The 21,814-nt window shown below is 39.2% G+C and overlaps 1 protein-coding gene across 6 annotated transcripts in view; it reads left to right on the top strand.

Moving 5' to 3' along the window:
* Positions 1–21,814, top strand: part of CNOT6L (CCR4-NOT transcription complex subunit 6 like) — a 112,423-nt gene that overhangs the window by 32,207 nt on the left and 58,402 nt on the right. For 5 of the 6 annotated variants that reach the window (XM_039468394.2, XM_074396326.1, XM_039468393.2 and 2 more), the window contains one exon: positions 21,171–21,292. In XM_039468394.2, the coding sequence (XP_039324328.1) occupies positions 21,181–21,292 (112 nt within the window). In that variant the 5' untranslated portion in view covers positions 21,171–21,180. Of the gene's footprint in view, positions 1–21,170; positions 21,293–21,814 lie in introns of those variants that run through there. The other variant, XM_074396328.1, reaches the window with a different exon arrangement.

Raw genomic sequence — 21,814 nt, 5'->3', positions numbered from 1 at the left:
GGAAGGGGAGTTGGTAGAAAATTTAAATCAATTGATTTATTTATGAAAAGAGAGAAAGGAGACATACTGTCATATAGATATGGCTATATTAACTACCTCGTTCTTGTTGAGAATAAACTCTTGTCTTTAGGCTTAGGTTGAATTCCTGAAAGTGGCATCATATTTTATTGCCTTGTGGGTTTTTTTTTTTTTTCATTTAGAATGAGGTTAATTTTTTATATATGCATTACACATTTGTACTTTTTTCATGAATTGCCTATTACTATTATTTTTATTTTGGATATGGAGTCTCTCTCTGTCACCCATGCTGGAATGCAGTGGCATGATCTTGGCTCACTGCAATCTCTGCCTCTCGGGTTCAAGCAGTTCTGTCTCAGCCTCCTGAGTAGCTGGGACTCCGAGGCGCATGCTGCCATACCTGGCTAATTTTTTGTATTTTAGTAGAGATAGAATTTCACTGTGTTGCCCAGACTGGTCTTGAACTCCTAAACTCAGGCAGTTTACCCGCCTGAGCCTCCCAAAGTGCTGGGATTACTGGCATGAGCCACTGTGCCTGGCTGAATTGCCTATTACTATAATATGTTCTCTGTCATTTAAAAAGGTAGTATGCAATCTCTTCGTGTATTTAAAACTGTTAACCTTATGCATGTCATAAATATCTTATTTTACTTGTCATTTTGTCCTATATAATGTAGAGGAGGTTTGAATTTTTAGGTAATCATATAAATATATCTTTTTCTTTGTTTCTGTTTTTGGATTCCTGCCTAAAGAGATCTTTTCCACTCCTTTTTTTTTTTCCCCTACAATTTGTTTACATATATTTTTTGAGACGGAGTCTCACTTTGTCGCCACGCTGGAGTGCAGTGGTGCGATCTCAACTCACTGCACCCTCCACCTTCTGGGTTCAAGTGATTTTCCTGCCTCAGCCTCCTGAGTAGCTGGGACTACAGGCACGTGCTATCACGCCCAGCTAATTTTTGTATTTTCAGTAGAGATGAGGTTTCACCAGGTTGGCCAGGATCGTCCTGATCCCTTGACCTTGTGATCCGCCCACCTGGGCCTCCCAAAGTGCTGGGATTACAGGTGTGAGCCACCATGCCCAGCTGTACTCCAAGCTTTTAAAAACCTGTTCACTTGCATTTTACCTTAATATGTAAAAAAATGAAATCTTGAATATATTTATTAAATCTTGGAATGTGATGGAGCTATTTTAACTTATTTTTTGCCATAACTGTTGCCACTTGTGGAATATAGATTTCCCACTAATATTGGAATAAAAAATAAGTTTTGTCAAAGAAAACGGATTTTCAGATTTATGATATTAGTGTGAGAGATCATTTTGAGGATTCTCAAACTTTAAAGACAAGGAATTTATAATTTATTGAAGGCATATATCTGAGGCAGATCAACATAGTAGAATTGGATTGGAATTCCGGTCCTTCTGCTTGCCAGCAAGCTTGTTAAACCGCTTTATAGCACAGTTTTTTGAATGCTAGAATTGAAATAGTAATACCTGCTTACAAGATTGTTGTGAGAAATGCATTAAGTGAAATAAAGTTAAGTAAATTACTTATATGAGTAGCCAGTGGTTGGTAGTTACAGTATTGGTGATTATTGTCATCATCATTTGCTGCCTCTAAAGAATCCCAAGGCTGGGCGTGGTGGCTCACGCCTGTAATCCCAGCACTTTGGGAGGCCAGAGTGGGCGGATCACGAGGTCAAGAGATCAAGACCATCCTGGCCAACACCGTGAAACCCCGTCTCTACTAAAAATACAAAAAAATTAGCCGGGTGTGGTGGCACGCACCTGTGGACCCAGCTACTCAGGAGGCTGAGGCAGAAGAATCGCTTCAACCCAGGAGGCGGAGGTTGCAGTGAGCTGAGATTGCACCACTGCACTCCAGCCTGGTTGACAGAGCAAGACTCCATCTTAAAAAAAAAAAATCCCAAATTTAGAAATAGATAGTATGGTCTACTCTAAATGGATTCTCTGAGTTTCAGAGAAGAGTTTTAGTACACATTTTAGATTTGAGTCTTGTGCTAACTGAATGAATCTCTTCACTACACTAGTGATTGTAATTGTGTATGCTGAAAAGCTGGGGGTAAGTGTAATGTAATGCCATGCTATAGTTTGTTTTTATGATGGCAGTGATAAGAGTATTTTTGTATTTAATATACATACAGGAATTTTAAGGCATTTGTAATGTTTTAAGAATGTGATAATGGCCAGGCGCAGTGGCTCACACCTGTAATCTCAGCACTTTGGGAGGCTGAGATGGGAGTTCGCGACCAGCCTCGCTAATATGGTGAAACCCCATCTCTACTAAAAATACAAAAATTAGCCGGGTGTGGTGGTGTGCACTTGTAGTTCCAGCTACTCAGGAGGCTGAGGCAGGAGAATCACTTGAACCCGGGAGGTGGAGGTTGCAGTGACCCAGATGGTGCCGCTGTACTCCAGCCTGGGCAACGGAGAGACTCCATCTCAAAAAAAAAAAAAAAAGTTCTGATGTCGGGGAATGCTGGGAAGATGGCCGCCTAAGAACAGCTCAGGACTTCAGCTCCCAGTGAAAGTGCAGAGGGTGAGTGGATGCCGCATTTCCAGACGAACTCTTATTGCCCACAGACCAGGAGATACCCAGGCAGAGGGGTCGCCAGCTTCGCGGTCCCAGCCGGTGCGGCTGTTTTGGCCCCTGTGGGGCTGATTCCGCCCGCGCAGCTGCTGTGATCACGCCCTGTTGCTGCGGTTCTCCGTACAAAAGCCACTGGTCTGGGAGCCCTCTTAGCTGGCGAGCAGAGCCCTGAGACGGCAGAGTTGCCCATTCATCTGAAATAGTGAGTCAGGCCAGGAGATTCCTAGGCAAAAAATCCGCCAGGAGCCGGCGCCACAGTTCGAGCCGACTCCGTGAGTCGCAGCACGGGAGATCCCGGGGCCTTTTCAACAAGCGACCTGAACGCGGGGTCGTTCAACTTAAAAGAAAAGACTCTGAGTCAGGGAGCCAGGTGATCAGGCTCAGTTGGTCCCACCCCTCCACCCCCAACAACAACGAAAACAAAAACAGTAATTGGAAACCCTCTGGGTTGAGCCCTCCAAACCAAGCACAGCTGAACCGGGACGGTCCGGCTCCGTGGGGGAGGGGCTTCCGCCATTACTGAGACTCTCCACCCCTATGGAGGCAGGCTGCCGTTGCCGAGGCAACCTGCCACAACTGAGAGAATCCGCCATAACAGAGGCAGGGCCACCGTTGTCGAGACAGTTCTAACTACGCCCATATAAAAAGGACTACAGAGAAGAGCTCAGGGCAGCTGGGCGGAGCCCACAGCAGCTCAGCAAAGCCCCTGCGGGCAGGCAGTGGCTAGGCCTGCTGCTAGCTGGGCGGGTCAGACCTGAAAGAAAAATCAAAAGCAGTAGTGCAACGGAAACTCATAAAGCTCCAACTCCCTGGGACAGAGACAGACAACAGGTGGATAAACCCACAAAAATGGGAAGAAACCAGCGGAAAAAGGATGAAATCTCCCGAAACCAGAACACTTCTTCTCCTAAAAGGGATCACAACTCCTCACCAGTAAGGGAACCAGACCGGATGGAGAAGGAGGGTGATGAAATGACAGAATCAGACTTCAGAAGGTGGGTAGTAAGAAACTACAATGAGCTGAAAGAACATGTTCTAACCCAGCGCAAAGAAAATAGGAACCTTGAAAAAAGATTGGATGAACTGCTGACGAGAATGGACGGCATAGAGAGGAGTATAAGTGAATTGATGGAGCTGAAAAATGCAACACGAGAACTTCGTGAAGCATGCACAAGCTTCAACAGCCGAATTGACCAAGCAGAAGAAAGGATATCAGAGGTCGAAGATCAACTAAATGAAATAAAAAGAGAAGGCAAGAACAGAGAAAAAAGCATAAAAAGGAATGAACAAAATCTTCAAGAAATGTGGGACTATGTGAAAAGACCTAATCTACGTCTGATAGGTGTACCTGAATGTGATGAAGAGAATGAATCCAAGCTGGAAAATACTCTTCAGGATACTATCCAGGAAAACTTCCCCAACCTAGCAAGGCAGACCAATATTCAAATCCAGGAAATACAGAGAACACCACAAAGATATTCCTCAAGAAGAGCAACCCCAAGGCACATAATCGTCAGATTCACCAGGGTTGAAATGAAAGAGAAAATGCTAAGGGCAGCCAGAGAGAAAGGTCGGGTTACCCACAAAGGGAAGCCCATTAGACTCACAGCAGATCTCTCAGCAGAAACCCTACAAGCCAGAAGAGATTGGGGGCCAATATTCAACATCCTAAAAGAAAAGAACTTTCAACCCAGAATCTCCTATCCAGCCAAACTAAGCTTCATAAGTGAAGGAAAAATAAAATCCTTTGTGAACAAGCAAGCACTCAGAGATTTCATCACCACCAAACCTGCTCTACAAGAACTCCTGAAAGAGGCTCTACACATATAAAGGAACAACCAGTACCAGCCACTCCAAAAACACACCAAATGGTAAAAGAGCATCAACACAATCAAGAATCTGCATCAACTAACCAACAAAACAGCCAGGTAGCATCAAAATGACAGCATCAAATTCACACATAACAATACTATCCCTAAATGTCAATGGACTAAATGCCCCAATCAAAAGACACAGACTGGCAAATTGGATAAAAAGCCAAAACCCATCAGTGTGCTGTATCCAGGAAACCCATCTTACATGCAAGGATACACAAAGGCTCCAAATAAAGGGATGGAGGAAGATCTACCAAGCAAATGGAGAGCAAAAAAAGGCAGGAGTTGCAATTCTCATCTCTGATAAAATAGACTTTAAAGCAACAAAGATCAAAAGAGACAAAGAAGGACATTACATAATGGTAAAAGGATCACTGCAACAAGAAGAGCTAACGATCCTAAATATATACGCACCCAATACAGGAGCACCCAGATACATAAGGCAAGTTCTTAATGACTTACAAAGAGACTTAGACGCCCACACAATAATAGTGGGAGACTTTAACACCCCATTGTCAATATTAGACAGATCATCCAGACAGAAAATCAACAAGGATATCCAGGACCTGAATACAGACCTGGAACAACCAAACCTAATAGACATTTACAGAACTCTCCACCCCAAATCCACAGAATATACATTCTTCTCAGCACCACATCACACCTACTCTAAAATTGACCACATAATTGGCAATAAATCACTCCTCAGCAAATGCAAAAGAACAGAAATCATAACCAACAGTCTCTCAGACCACAATGCAATCGAGTTAGAACTCAGAATGCAGAAACTAACTCAGAACCGCACAGCTTCATGGAAACTGAACAACTTGCTCTTGAATGTTGACTGTATAAACAATGAAATGAAGGCAGAAATAAAGATGTTCTTCGAAACCAATGAGAATGAAGACACAACATACCAGAATCTCTGGGACACATTTAAAGCAGTCTCTAGAGGACAATATATAGCAATGAGTGCCCACATGAGAAGAAAGGAGAGATCTAAAATTGACACCCTATCATCAAAATTGAAAGAGCTAGAGGAGCAAGATCAAAAAAACTCAAAACCTAGCAGAAGACAGGAAATAACTAAGATCAGAGCAGAACTGAAGGAAATAGAGACACAAAAAACTCTTCAAAAAATCAATAAATCCAGGAGCTGGTTCTTTGAAAAGATCAACAAAATAGACAGACCACTAGCCAGATTAATAAAAAAGAAAAGAGAGAATAACCAAATTGATGCAATAAAAAAACGAGCCGGGCGCGGTGGCTCAAGCCTGTAATCCCAGCACTTTGGGAGGCCGAGGCGGGTGGATCACGAGGTCGAGAGATTGAGACCATCCTGGTCAACATGGTGAAACCCCGTCTCTACTAAAAGTGCAAAAAATTAGCTGGGCATGGTGGCACGTGCCTGTAATCCCAGCTACTCAGGAGGCTGAGGCAGGAGAATTGCCTGAGCCCAGGAGGCGGAGGTTGCGGTGAGCCGAGATCGCGCCATTGCACTCCAGCCTGGGTAACAAGGGCGAAACTCCGTCTCAAAAAAAAAAAAAAAAAAAAAAAAAAAAAACGATAAAGGGGATATCACCACAGATTCCACAGAAATCCAAACCATCATCAGAGATTATTACAAACAACTCTATGCACATAAACTAGTAAACCTGGAAGAAATGGATAAATTTCTGGACACCTGCATCCTCCCAAGCCTAAACCTGGAAGAAGCCGAAACCCTGAATAGACCAATAACATGGTCTGAAGTCGAGGCAGCAGTAAAGAGCCTACCACCCAAAAAAAGCCCAGGTCCAGATGGGTTCACAGCTGAATTCTACCAGACATACAAAGAGGAGCTGATACCATTCCTTCTGAAACTATTCCAGACAATCCAAAAGGAGGGAATTCTTCCCAAATCATTTTACGAGACAAACATCATCCTGATACCAAAACCCAGCAGAGACTCAACAAGAAAAGAAAATTTCAGGCCAATATCCATGATGAACATAGATGCAAAAATCTTCAATAAAATACTGGCAAACCGATTGCAACAGCATATCAAAAACCTCATCCACCATGATCAAGTAGGATTCATCCCGGGGATGCAAGGCTGGTTCAGCATACGCAAGTCCATAAACGTAATTCACCACATAAACAGAACCAAAGACAAAAACCACATGATTATCTCAATTGATGCAGAGAAGGCTTTTGACAAAATTCAACAACGCTTTATGCTAAAAACCCTCAATAAACTAGGTATTGATGGAATGTATCTCAGAACAATAAAAGCTATTTATGACAAACCAACAGCCAATATCATACTGAATGGGCAAAAACTGGAAGCATTCCCTTTGAAATCTGGCACTAGACAAGGGTGCCCTCTCTCACCACTCCTATTCAATATAGTACTGGAAGTTCTAGCCAGAGCAATCAGGCAAGAAAAATAAATAAAGGGTATCCAAATTGGAAAGGAGGAAATCAAATTGTCTCTATTTGCAGATGACATGATTGTATATCTGGAAGACCCCATCATCTCAGCCCAAAATCTCCTGAAACTGATAAACAACTTCAGCAAAGTCTCAGGATACAAAATCAACGTGCAAAAATCACAAGCATTCCTATACACCAGTAATAGACTTCAAGAGAGCCAAATCAAGAACGAACTGCCATTCACAATTGCTACAAAGAGAATAAAGTACCTAGGACTACAACTAACAAGGAACGTAAAGGACCTCTTCAAGGAGAACTACAAACCATTGCTCAACGAAATAAGAGAGGATACAAACAGATGGAGAAGCATTCTATGTTCATGGTTAGGAAGAATCAACATCGTGAAAATGGCCATACTGCCCAAAGTAATTTACAGATTCAATGCTATTCCCATCAAGCTACCAATGACCTTCTTCACAGAACTGGAAAAAAACACCTTAAACTTCATATGGAACCAAAAGAGAGCCCGCATAGCCAAGTCAATTCTAAGCAAAAAGAACAAAGCAGGAGGCATCACACTACCGGACTTCAAACTATACTACAAGGCTACAGTAATCAAAACAGCATGGTACTGGTACCAAAACAGAGATATAGACCAATGGAACAGAACAGAGGTCTCAGAGGAAATACAACATACCCACAACCATCTGATCTTCGACAAACCTGACAAAAACAAGCAATGGGGAAAGGACTCCCTGTTTAATAAATGGTGTTGGGAAAACTGGCTAGCCATGTGCAGAAAGCAGAAACAGGACCCCTTCCTGACACCTTACACCAAAATTAACTCCAGATGGATTAAAGACTTAAACATCAGACCTAATACCATAAAAACCTTAGAAGAAAATCTAGGCAAAACCATTCAGGACATAGGTGTAGGCAAGGACTTCATGACCAAAACGCCAAAAGCAATGGCAACAAAAGCCAAAATAGACAAATGGGACCTAATCAAACTCCACAGCTTCTGCACGGCAAAAGAAACAGTCAGTAGAGTGAATCGGCAACCAACAGAATGGGAAAAAATTTTTGCAGCCTACCCATCTGACAAGGGGCTGATATCCAGAATTTACAAAGAACTAAAGCAGATCTACAAGAAAAAAACAAACAAGCCTATTCAAAAATGGGCGAAGGATATGAACAGATACTTTACAAAAGAAGACATACAGGAGGCCAACAAACATATGAAAAAATGCTCATCATCAGTGGTCATCAGAGAAATGCAAATCAAAACCACATTGAGATACCATCTCACACCAATTAGAATGGCGATCATTAAAAAATCGGGAAACAACAGATGCTGGAGAGGATGTGGAGAAATAGGAACACTTTTACACTGTTGGTGGGAATGTAAATTAATTCAACCATTGTGGAAGACAGTGTGGCGATTCCTCAAGGACCTAAAAATAGAAATCCCATTTGACCCAGCAATCCCATTACTGGGTATATATACAAAGGATTATAAATCATTCTACTACAAGGACACGTGCACACGAATGTTCATTGCAGCACTGTTTACAATAGCAAAGACCTGGAACCAACCCAAATGCCCAACGATGATAGACTGGATAGGGAAAATGTGGTACATATACACCATGGAATATTACGCAGCCATCAAAAACGATGAGTTCACGTCCTTTGTAGGGACATGGATGAACCTGGAAACCATCATTCTCAGCAAACTGACACAAGAGCAGAAAATCAAACACCATATATTCTCACTCATAGGTGGGTGTTGAACAATGAGAACACATGGACACAGTGAGGGGAGCACTACACACTGGGGTCCTTTGGGGGGAAATGGGGGAGGGGTGGGAGGTGGGGAGGTGGGAAGAGATAGTATGGGGAGAAATGACAGATACAGGTGAGGGGACAGAAGGCAGCAAACCACACTGCGAAGTGTGTACCTATGCAACAATCTTGCATGTTCATCACATACCCCAAAACCTAAAATGCAATAAAAAAAAAAAAAAAAAGAATGTGGTAACTAAATTAGTAGAGAATATAGGCCCACTAAGATGTGTAACTAGAAGCAATGTTGTTGAGTAGAGGAAAATAAAAGGGAATGAAGGAAGCAGGCAACTAGAAGTGGTAGTGGAGTTTATTATTATTATTATTGTTATTATTTTTGAGACAGAGTCTCGATTTGTGGTTCAGGCTGGAGTATACTGACACGATCTTGGCTCACCGCAATCTCTGCCTTCTTGGTTCAAGTGATTCTCCTGCCTTAGCCTCCTGAGTAGCTGGGATTACAGACTCCAGCCACCTTGCCTGGCTGGTGTTTGGCGTTTTTAATAGAGATGGGGTTTTGCCGTCTTGGCCAGGCTAGTCTTGAACTCCTGACCTCAGGTGATCCACCTATGCTGGCCTGCCAAAGTGGTGGGATTTACAGGTGTGAGCCACGGTGCCCATCCTCCTTTATTATTAGACTCTTACGGATGGCAAATTGTTTACATGAGGAAAAAGATTTATAGGAAACAGTCAGTAAAACATAAACTGATTTTTGAAGCTTTCTGTTTTTACCTACAGAATGCCATCTCTCCATGACTCTGGTGATATTTTTCAGCAACCCCTGAACTGTTTGTAGATGTTGCATCACCCTCTCTTCTCATGTTATTTCTTTTTTAAAAAAAATTTAGGCCGGGCTTTGACTCACACCTGTAATCACAGTACTTTGGGAGTCTGGGGTGGGTGGATCACTTGAGCCCAGGAGTTCAAGATGAGCCTGGGGTACATGGTGAAACCCTGTTTCTACAAAAAATACAAAAATTAGCTGGGCATGGGGTGGTATGCACATGTAGTCCCAGCTACTTGGGAGGTTGAGTTGGGGGATCACTTGCACCCAGGAGATGAAGACTCCAGTGAACCAGGATCATGCCACTGCACTCCAGCCTGAGTAACAGAGTAAGACCCTGTCTCAAAAATTTTTTTAATTTACTATTTTTTTTTTTTTTTTAAGCAATACAGACAGCATCTCACTCTGTCACTCAAGTTGGTCTTGAACTCTTGGACGTAAGTGCGATCCTCCCACTTCGGCCCACCAAAGTGCTGGGATTATAGGTGTGAACCACTGTGCTCGGCGTCCTCATGTTATTTATTTCTTCTTTCTTTCTTTTTTTTTTTTTTTTGTTTGAGAGGGTGTCTCTCCCTGTTGACCAGGCTGGAGTGCAATGGTGCGATCTTGGCTCATTGCAAACTCCGCCTCCCAGGTTCAAATGATTTTCTTGCCTCAGCCTCCCAAGTAGGTGGGATTAGAGGTGCCTGCCATCATGCCCAGCTAATTTTTGTATTTTTATTAGAGACGGGGTTTCACCATATTGGCCAGGCTCTCAAACTCCTGACCTCAGGGTGATCACCCACTTTGGCCTTTCTAAGTGCTGGGATTACAGGCATGAGCCACCATGCCTGGCCATGTTATTTTTTATCTACCTGTCTTTGCTTATGCTTTTATTTTTGATTTGTCTGTCTGTACCATACCTACAACCCCTTTCCTTGAGGGAAATACTGATGCCTGTTCATTCTTTAAGATTCAGCTTAGTGTCACCTCCTCCTGCAGGTCTTTGCATTATCTCTTCTACTTCAACACTATGGTACTTTGAGACAAGTTTTCTTTTAATCCCCTTTGTTTTGTGTGTGTGAATGCAGACCAAATCTTCATTGGCACTAGATAGTCAGTTATTAAATTTAATCCTCCTAATAGTTGTGTAGTGATATCTCATTATAGTTTTTAGTTGTATTTCTCTGATGCCTAATGTTGTGCATCTTTTCATGTACTTATTTGCTATCCACGTATCTTCTTTGGCAAAATATTTGAACAGACACTTCAATCTATAGTGTAATTGCTTGAACCTGGGAGACAAGAGGTTGCAGTGAGCCAAGATCATGCCACTGCTCTCCAGCAACAGAGCAAGACTCTGACTCAAAAAAAAAAAAAAAAAAAAAAAGATTGCTGTATTATTTTGAGAATTTTTTATATATTCTGGAATGTTCTTTCTTCAGACATCTGTTTTGTAAATATTGATTCTTAAACCCTTACATGTCTTTTCCTTCAGCTTTCAAAGAGCAGAAGTCTTAACTTTTTTTGAAATTTATCAGTGTTTTTTTTTTTTTTTATGGATCATGGTTTTTATGTTATGTCTAAGAAATCTTTGCCTGATCCAAGATCACAAAGACTTACCTCTTAAGTTTTCTTCTGATGTTTTTTAGTTATTGGTTTTACTTTTAAGCTCATGGTCCTTGTAAGTTTACTTTGTGATACAAGGTATGGATTGATGTTTGTTTATTTTTCCATATATACCATTGTTCTAGCACCATTTGTTGAAAAATCTGTGCCTTTTCTATGGTTACCTTTGCACTTTTGTTGTACATCTATTGACCATGTATGTGGGTCTGTTTCTGGTTTCTCAGTTCTGTTCCATTGAACTGTATCTTGTATATGTCTGATTTTTTCATTAATACCAAACTCTCTGGATTACTGTAGCTTTTAGTAAGCCTTGAAATCAGATAGTGTGCACATCCATATTTATATCTTTTTCAGAAGTATGTAGCTTACTTTAGATTCTTTGTCTTCTCATATAAATTTTAGAATTAACTTGATTTCTACGTGGGGGAAATATACAGAAGAAGAGGTGAAAGGTGACTTAAGCTAAAAACGATGAATAGGAAGTTGATACCCATTGAAAAAGATGAAAATGTATGTATCAGAAGAGATAGAAAAAACAAAATAAGTTTAAAAAAAGTCGAAAGAAGTCTGGACGCAGTGGCTCACACCTGCAATTTGAGCACGTTGGAAGTCTGAGGCAGGCAGACGACTTGAGCCCAGGAGTTCAAGACCAGCCTGGGCAACATGGCAAAACCCATGTATACAAAAAAATACAAAAGTTAGCTGGATGTGGTGGTGTGTATCTCTAGTCTCAGCTACTCAGGAGGCTGAGGTGGGAGGATCACTTGAACCCAGGAGGTGCAACACAGTGCACTGCAGCCTGGGTGAAAAGTGAGACTCAGTCTCAAAAACAAAAAAAAAAAAAAAAAAAGAAAAATTAGATCATATTCAGTATCTTTAGATGAGTGGGAGGCATTAAATGCAAGGCATTAAAGCATGTAAGTAATTGTTACATGAAGACTAAGACTTAATTTGGAATTCTGGGAGGAAAATCATAAGCTTAAGTTGTCCATGTTGATAGTAAAATAAAATGAAATGTGTCTGTAGTAGCATTATTTTTGAAATTTTGAAGTGATTGATCCATGTATAACCCCAGGTATGGTCTCTGTTTTTTTATTTTAGTATTTATTTATGTTTTATGTTGTTGCTGCTGTTGTCTTGTATTCCAAATATGGGAAAAAGTTTCTAAATATGCAGAAAAGAAATTGTATTCTAATTATTTCTCCATTATTTCCTCCTGGTAGTACTGTATCTAACAAATAGACTATGTCTTCATTGCTTTCCAGAGCCGGAAGCTTCCTGTAAGTTATCTCTGGATTGCCATAAAGTTATCTTTGGATTACCTTTGCAAAGATGTATAACAACGAGTAACATTTTCTCATTTTCATCTAGGGGCTTTATTGCCACATATGCCTATGCATTTTATTTGCGTAACTAGTGTTTTACCTGAGATGTATTTAATAAATAGTGCCCTAAGAATAAACTGACTAGAAACAAAACACATTGAGTCCAAGTATTTCCTTGTTCCTTGGGTTATCTAATTATTTTGGTTTGCTAGCAAGTATTGTAGAAAAGAATATTATCACTGATTTAGGAAATCAGTTGCTATCATCTTAAGTTAAATGTACTTGTATGTGTTTAACCTGTTATCTTAGGTTCCATTTTCCAATTTTAGGCCATTTGAAACTTGCCATTCTTGTCTTTGGAACTCTATTCTCTCTACTTACCCTTGACCATGCCAGAGGTTATCTGTTATTCATCATTGTCATCCTTTGTGATAAGGATGTTTTATTTTCCTTTTAGTTGTTCTAGTCATTTAGATTAGTGACGGTAGAGAACAGTGCAACTACCTGATGAGGGAGAAAAAGGAAGTAGTAACAAGAAATGCCAAATTCCTTGCAGAATTACTGAAAAGCAAAATACTGTATAACTTTTCGTTTTCAAATAGTGCTGTGAAAGCAGTATATGCTCCGTGAGGGCAAGGACAGTGTCCATCTTGTTCACTTTTGAAGCTCCCTAGTGCTTGGTATAATAAATGTCAGTAGTAAGCAATAGGCATGCAATGAGTATTTCTTGAATAAATGTTAAACTGGTCAGAAACTAATGTTAGACTTCGAAAGTCTGAAGGGTATTTTTTTCAATAATGGTGAATGACTTTGCCATTATAAAATGTAAGTTTTGTTTTTATTTAGAATGGTCACAGAGCTGGAGATGTCATGAACACTTGGAACGAAGTCTTTTTAAAAAATGTTTGCATCGTTTTATAATCTGTGGACTTTAGTTGAATATATAATTAAGGAAAGACAGATGTCATCCACAGGCCCTTGGTATGGAAATGGAATGGGATTGCTAATAAAATTGTTCTTTATTCCAGGGTGTCATTTAAGCACTTGTGATTACAATCAGTCTTTAATTTTGTCATTATGATCTTACTATATGCAGTATAGTTTGCTAGGGGCAGTTTTTGCAATAGCAGCTGGTTATCCCATTCAGGTAAAGTACAAATTTAGTATGACAGTTGTAATAATTAATAGTTGTATATAGTTAAAAATAAATATTACAGTTGGGTGTAGTTGTGACACCTGTAGTCCTAGCTACTTGGGAGGCTGAGGCAGGAGGATTGCTTGAGCCCAGGAGTTTGAGGACAGCCTTAGCAACATAGGTAGATACTGTCCCTTAAAAAAAAAAAAAAAAAAAAAAAAAAAGGCCAGGTGCTGTGGCTGATGCCTGTAATCCTAGTAGCACTGGGAGGCCGGGGCAGGAGTTCAAGACCAGCTTGGGCAATATAGTGAAACCTCATCTCTACTAAAAAAAATAAATAAAATTAGCTGGGTGTGATAACATGTGCCTGTAGTCCCAGCTACTAGGGAGACTGAGGAGGGAGGATTACTTGATCCTAGGATTTCAGGCTTGCAATGAGCTATGATTGCATCACTGTCCTCCAACCTAGATGACAGAGCGAGACCCTGTCTAGAAACAACAACAAAAAAGGTATTGATAAGGAAATAGAAACTTCAAAAATGGCACAGTGCAAGAGTTACTTCCTTTGTTAAGCAAGATAAACACAGACACATTTTCTCAGGAAGGGGGCTCACAGTGGTTAAGACCAGATGGGAAGGATAGATTATTAAGATGAGTATGTAATAAAACACAAACAACATATTTTCCCTTCCATAACTTTTGGAAATAAATGCCAATATCAGATTTATCTGAGAATGTATAAAATGTAAGAAGTTATTGATATTTACACTAAACTCTAAGCCTAATATGGGCTTAATTTTGTGTTCTTCCAATTTTAGGAACTCTGCCAGCATATGTATCTCTGTCCATGATTGATTTTGCAAACTATTGTTGAGATGATTTTGGGTTAGATTTCATTGAGTTAGAAGTCTGATTCATTATGAAGCACTCTGGTACTTGTAACATTTTTAGTATGAATCCTAAATGAAATGTTATTAATTGTGCTAAACTACAGACTGAGATAAAATGACCTTAAACTTAGGGTGGTAAGACAGAAACTGTAATTTAACACTATAGACTTACATCTTTACATATACTATAGAGGCTTCGTTTTTTTGTAAGCTACTCTAGATGACCAGTATTTACAGAATCTTAGTTCTAGCTTTTACCAGTTTGCTCTGATTTGGCCAGCTTGCTTTTTCAGGGGGAATTATGCTGCTTTATTTTCCTAGTCCTAGATATAAAACCTGAGATTTGGGGTTAACAATAGTATATTTGGATGTATTTCATATGTATTTTTTAAACATACTTTTCATTGAAATAGCGTATTATGTAGATATATTTTATTTGTAGTTTTGGAAACTCTTATTAAACTTTTCTGTGCAACACAGACCTAATGTTACATGTAATATTGTTTATAAATTTAAAAACTGAAATACAAAAAAACCCTGAAATACATTAAACATTTTTTATCCTTTTTTTTTTTAAATTTCACTTTATCTGCATTCAAGTCTTGGATATCCTTGTTAATTTTCTGTCTCATTGATCTTTCTAATACTGACAATGGAGTGTTAAAGTCTACCCCTATTATTTTGCGGGAGTCTAAGTCTCTTTGTAGGTCATTAAGGACTTGCTTTATGTGTAGAGGTGCTCCTGTATTGGGTGCATATATATTTAGAATAGTTAGCTCTTCTTGTTGTATTGATCCTTTTACCATTATGTAATACCCTTCCTTGTCTCTTGATTTTTGTTGGTTTAAAGTTTGTTGTATCAGCGACTAGGATTGCCACCCCTGCTTTTTTTTTTTTTTTTTTTTTTTTTTTGCTCTCCATTTGCTTGGCAAATCTTTTTCAATCCCTTTATTTTGAATCTTTGTGTGTCTTTGCACACAAAGAGATGAGATGGGTCTCCTGAATACAGCACACCAATGGTTCTTAGCTTTTTATCCAGTTTGTCAGTCTGTGTCTTTTGATTGGGGCATTTAGTCCATTTACATTTAATGTTAATATTGTTATATGTGAATTTGATCCTGCCATTTTATTACTGGTTGGTTGTTTTGCCCTTTGGTTGGTGTAATTTCTTCATTGCATCATTGGTCTTTACCATTTTTTTTTTTTTGCAATGGCTGGTACTGGTTTTTTGTTTTTGTGTTTAGTGCTTCCTTCAGGAGCTCTTGTAGGGCAGTCCTGGTTGTGACAAAATCTCTCAGCAATTGCTTGTCCATAAAGGATTTTATTTCTCCTTCACTTATGAAGCTTAGTTTGGCTGGATATGAAATTCTGGGTTGAAAGTTCTTTTCTTTAAGGATGTTGAATATTGGCCCCCACTCTCTTCTGGCTTGTAAGGTTTCTGCTGAAAGATCCACTGTGAGTCTGATATGCTTCCCTTTGTGGGTGACCCGACCTTCCTCTCTGGCTGCCCTTAGTATTTTGTCTTCGTTTTAACCCTGGTGAATCTGACGATTATGTGCCTTGGGGTTGCTCTTCTAGAGGAGTATCATTCTGGGATACATGTACAGAACCTGCAAGTTTGTTACATAGGTATGCATGTACCATGGTGGTTTGCTGAACCTATCAACTCACCATCTAGGTTTTAAGCATTAGGTATTTGTCCTAATGTTTTTCCTCTCCTTGCCCCTCAATCCCCAACAGGTCCTGGTGTATTATGTTCACCTCCCTGTGTCCATGTGTTCTCACTGTTCAACTCCAACTTAATGAGTGAGAATATGCGGTGTTTGGTTTTCTGTTCCTGTGTTAGTTTGCTGAGAATGATGGCTTTCAGCTTCATCCATGTCTCTGCAGAGGACACAAACTCATTCTTTTTTTATGGCTGCATATTTTTAAATGTTTTTTAGAGGCAGGTCTTGCTATTTTGCTCAGGCTAGAGTGCAGTGGCTGTTCAAAGGTGTGATTATTGTGCACTATGGCCTTGAACTCCTAGCTGCAAGCAATCCCTTCACGTCAGCCTCCCACATAGTGGGACCACAGGAGTCTACTGCTGTGCCCAGTTTTGAAACATATTTTCTATGAAGTCAATATTATACAGACTTACCTGAAGTTTTTGTTTAATAGAACAGAAGACAAATTTATTGAAGTCTTCAGTCTGTGGTAGTGTTTAATGAGCCTTTGGTGATAAAGATTAAAACTTTTTAATGTAAGGAGTATATAACAAGTAGGAGAAAATCTGGTTCCTTATCTAGGACTGATGGTTACTCAGAAATTTTACTCAGAGTCTCTGAGGCCTTTGTAGGAGACATGCTGAGAAATATTGAATGGATGGCAGACTCAGACAGCTTCTGTGGTATTTGGGGAACTAAGTGGAGTGTTTTTCATAGTGTCGAAATAGAGTTAAAGACTGCAAAGTTGGAAAGGTATTGCTAACAGGCTTTTAGTTTACTTTGTTATGTAATCAGGATTCCTTATATAAATTTGGTTGATGTAATGGGAGGATCTTTTGAGAGTCTATGTAAGTTATATAAATTAGAAACTTTTGGAAAAACTAATTCAAAAACCTGCCTCTTCATCAGTTTGAAATTAAGAAATTAGCTGCGCTAGGTTTCATCAAATAAAACATTTCTGTTTCTTGGTTGAAAAATGTTCATCACTCAGTATTTAAGCCTTGTGCTGACTTGTATATCAGATTATTTGAAACCACATGATCAGTGTCACATTTAGAGGTTTAAGTTACATTTGAGTAATTTATTTCATAATTTTAAGTTATTTTGAAATAGATTTTTGTGGTCTGCCTACAAGGTGGAAAGTTGATGCCAAGACCTGAGAGGCGAAAATAAAGCTCAACAGAAGGATTTAATAATGCTAATTTCCTGAAATTGAGTTCTCTAAGTTATTGATTGACTGACTGATTGAGACAGGTTGGAGTACGGTGAGGTGATCTCGGTTCACTGCAGCCTTCAACTCCTGGGTTAAAGTGATTCCCATGCTTCAGCCTCCTGAGTAGCTGGGATTACAGACGTGGGCCACCATGCCTGGCTAATTTTTGTATTTTTAGTGGAAACGTGGTTTCACCATATTGGCTAGGCTGGTCTGGAACTCCTAATCTCAAGTGCTAGAGAGGCCCCGCTTCGGCCTCCCAAAGTGCTAGAATTACTGGCATGAGCCACCATGCCCAGGCAGGTTGCTTGCTTTTAATAGCACAGTGAAAGCCTGATTTTTAGGGGGCAGTAATGGCCAGAACTACGCTAAATTACTGAGTTAACTCAAATGAGAAATGTTTTAGATTCAATCATTTTGAAGAATTAAATTTCTTGTATTTTTATTGGCATCCTAATCAAATCCAAAAGAGACCTCTGACCCCTAATATGACAATATTAATCTTACCTTGGTTTTTACATATTGTAGGTATTGGTAAACGTTTTATGGAGCTTATTATTAAGGAAGAGATTTTGTAATTTTAATGGACTTAGATTGAAACATGAAGAATTAATTAAAAAATAGAAATACAGTTCTATATGGTATCTATTTTGGAGATTAGAATTGGAGCACCAGAAAAGATGGTAATTATTAATCTTTTGTCTAGATTTTAAAACTATTTGGGAAAATTGAACATGTGGATGAATTACCGTTTCTTTATATCAATTCTTAGAAAAGCATTGGGTGTTACTTGGCTGTGAGATGAGTAGGAGGGAGGAAGGTGGCAGATTTTAGGATTACAAAGCATATGAACATTGATCATTGCACAAATACATGTTAAGTGCTTCCTATGTGGCAGGAACTGTATAGAGTTATAAAAAGGATATGCCTCCACACAGAAACATACTCCCCTCATGGAACATACCATCTAATGGGAGCCATGATTAAAACAAATTAAACTACCTTCTAATTCTATGCCCTGTGTTTTATAAAAATGATCTAAAATTGGACCAGGCACAGTGGCTCACTCTTGTAATCCTAGCACTTTGGGAGGCCAAAGCAGGTGGATCACTAGGTTGGGAGTTTGAGACCAGCCTGACCAACATGGTAAAACCTCATCTCTACTAAGAATACAAAAAATAAAGAGAGAGAGAAGGAGAAGAGAGAGAGAGAGAGAGAGAGAGAGAGAGAGAGAGAGAGAGAGAGAGAGAAAGAGAGGAAGAAAAGAAAAAGAAAGCCAGGCTTAGGGTAATCCCAGCTACTCAGGAGGCTAAGCCAGGAGAATCACTTGAACCTTGGAGGTGGAGGTTGCAGTGAGTTGAGATTATTCCACTGTACTCCAACCTGGGCGATGAGGAGAGACTTTGTCTCAAAAAAATAAAATAAAATAATAAAAAACTAAAATTAATGAAACCTATGGTTTTGCAAATTTGGGATTTTTTTTTTACCCATTCTCATTGTAGGTAAAGGATCGTGTAGTATGTCTGTGTCTTTGGATCTGAATCAGTTTGATTTGGCTTTGCTTAATCTTGTATTTTTTTGTAGACTTACATTAGTATGCAAAAGTACCCACAGAGACACATGTGCCTTCTGGTGTACAGCAGAAATTCTGAAAACCTTGTTACCTAAAAACTTTATTTTCAGAAGTATTACATGTAGGCTGAATATGGTAGAAATCTAATTTTTCTCCTGTGGAAAATGGTCATATTCTTTGTGCTGTATGAAGTTCTAAGACATTTATGGAAAATAAAATATGGTTTAGTATCACCCAAATTGTATGATAAGATTAGAGTTGAAGAGCTTAACCTGGAAACTTGGAAACTAATTACTGTTAACAAATGAACAGATATGGAAAACTTTCTCTTTGTTCCTTTAAGTAAGTGGAAAAGAATGACTATTAGAAATGTGAAAAAAAATGATAGTATGGGAAACTTTGATTGTATTCTTATAAACTAGCTTTTAGATTTCTTGATACATGATAGAATATATTTTTTCTTTAATCTTTATATGTAAGAAATTTCAGATGATCTGAAAGCAACTCTTCCATTTGGAATATAAGTTCTGAACTTTACTTGGAAACAGTTCCAGATTCAGACACTTGGTTTTGGGGTATGTGTATATTTGTTAAAATATGAACAAAGAACCCAATATGAATACTATGTGGCAATTAATTGAAAGTACGCAGGAGTTTAATTTAGGCTCAGGACTGTTGTGTCATTTGCTGTTCTTATTAGATATGAAATAGATTTTATTTTCTGACTACTACCAAGTAGTACTACTTATATTGGACCCCTTCAGTAAGGTTACTTTTAGAGACATTTATCATCTACTTCATATGTAGCACATTTGATGAGTTTTATGTCTAGCTAGTCATCATTGATGATTGTTCAGTTAATTATTTTGGCAGTTACAGCAGGAAGATGGCACAATATAGTCATGTGATGCATAACAACGTTTGGATTGCCTAACAATGCATTTCTCAGAGTGTGTCTTATTTATTTTTTTTGAGGCGGAGCTTTGCTTTGTTGTGCAGGCTAGAGTGCAGTGGCATGATCTTGGCTCACTGCAGCCTCCACCTCCTGAGTTCCAGTGATTCTCCTGCCTCAGCCTCCTGAGTACCAGGGACGATAGGCTTGCACCGCCACACCTGGCTAATTTTTGTAATTTTTATTAGAGATGGGGTTTCACATTGGCCAGAATGGTCTCGAACTCCTGACCCCCCGATCCGCCTGCCTCAGCCTCCTGAAGTGCTGGGATTACAGGCGTGAGCCACCGTGCCACCCGTCCAAGTGTATCTTTGTTAAACGACCCATGACTATACTAGTTTTGATTAGGGTGTCCATGTAATTCATCTACATTGGACTCTTTTGAGCATGAAAAGGGATGATAATAATTTCTTCAGAACAGCAGGTATAAACCAAGACTGACCCAGGCAAACTAAGATATGTACTCAGACTAATTAGGATACTTTCGATTACAAGTAACGGAAAACACAACTCAAAACTAGCTTAAACAATAAGGGAACTGTATTGGCTTGTGTATCATAAAAGGCCAGTGTTTGGATATGCTACAGGTGTGATTCAGTGAGGATGCTGGCTTTGTTTTTCTGTTTTCCAGACTCTTCCTTTCATGGCTGACTTTCCTCATGGTTGTTCCATGGCTGCCAACAGCAATTTGGGCTGTATTCTTCTTTGTTTATGACCAGCAGGAGAGAGAAGCCTGTCTTTCCCATAAACGTAGAAAATGAGTTTTGAGGTTTTGTGATTATTAGATACTACTGAACTAAATCTCTGTGGCAAGGGGAATGTGAACATGCTGATTGTCTTAGGCATGGGGTATCTGAATGTCACTGAGGAAAGGAGGATAGAATTACCTGATTCTCTTAGACTAGTCAGAGTCCATTCAGGAAGCTGCTGTGTGGGAAAGCAGTACAGCTAAACGAAGGGAAGGGGTTAGGAAGCAACCATAGTGTTCATTGCAGAGTCCAGTGATGTTGCTTATTTGCATTTTCCCTTAGGCATCTGATAATGAGTTCTACAAGATCCTAGCATACTGCATATAATGTGTGTGTTTTCTTTACTGTGAGAATTTGTAGTATAAAATGACTTTATTAGACTGGCATTGGGAGAGAAAAAGTTTACCATCCTGTTTTCTCTTTTTTTAAAGTAACACTATAATAATTGTTGACCTTTTTTTTTTTAAACAGACTAATAGGGATGCCAAAGGAAAAATATGATCCTCCAGATCCTCGCAGAATTTATACCATCATGTCAGCAGAGGAGGTAGCCAATGGGAAAAAATCTCACTGGGCAGAATTAGAAATCTCGGGTGAGTGGAATCTGAAGCATTTAATCTGGCATGTAACAGTGATAATAAAAAAGTTGACTATTGCTATATTTTTGTTGTACATTCTTAATTTGATGGACTAGTTGAAAAGCTACAAGAAGTTCAGATACTAGTGTTTAATTTATCTATTTTATGTGTGACTGAATATCTTTGTTTCCACTCTTTGAGATTAATTACAGTGAGCAGGCATCTGGAATTGAGGATATTGGGAGTTGTTGCTAAATAAAACCAGGTTCTTCGATATAGTAGATTTTATTTAGGCTATTTCAGAGTAATTATTTTTGCAAATTGAAATCTTTGCATCCTCCTATCTCAGTGTTGGCAAAGAAGAAAACCTGGAAGCTATCTATTTATTCTAATAAATATATAATAACTGCGTTACATCACCTTAATACTTGTTTAGGATTTGGTAAAATACAATATGATTCCTAAAAACTCATACTTCCAGTCTAATAATGAGAAAAACATCAGACAAACTCAAACTGAAGGACCTTGTGCAACATA

Source organism: Saimiri boliviensis, chromosome 3 (assembly GCF_048565385.1).
Source record: "Saimiri boliviensis isolate mSaiBol1 chromosome 3, mSaiBol1.pri, whole genome shotgun sequence".
Lineage (NCBI taxonomy): Eukaryota > Metazoa > Chordata > Mammalia > Primates > Cebidae > Saimiri > Saimiri boliviensis.
The sequence above is the reverse complement of the archived record's forward strand: the minus strand, read 5'-3'. Positions and strand labels throughout refer to the sequence as shown.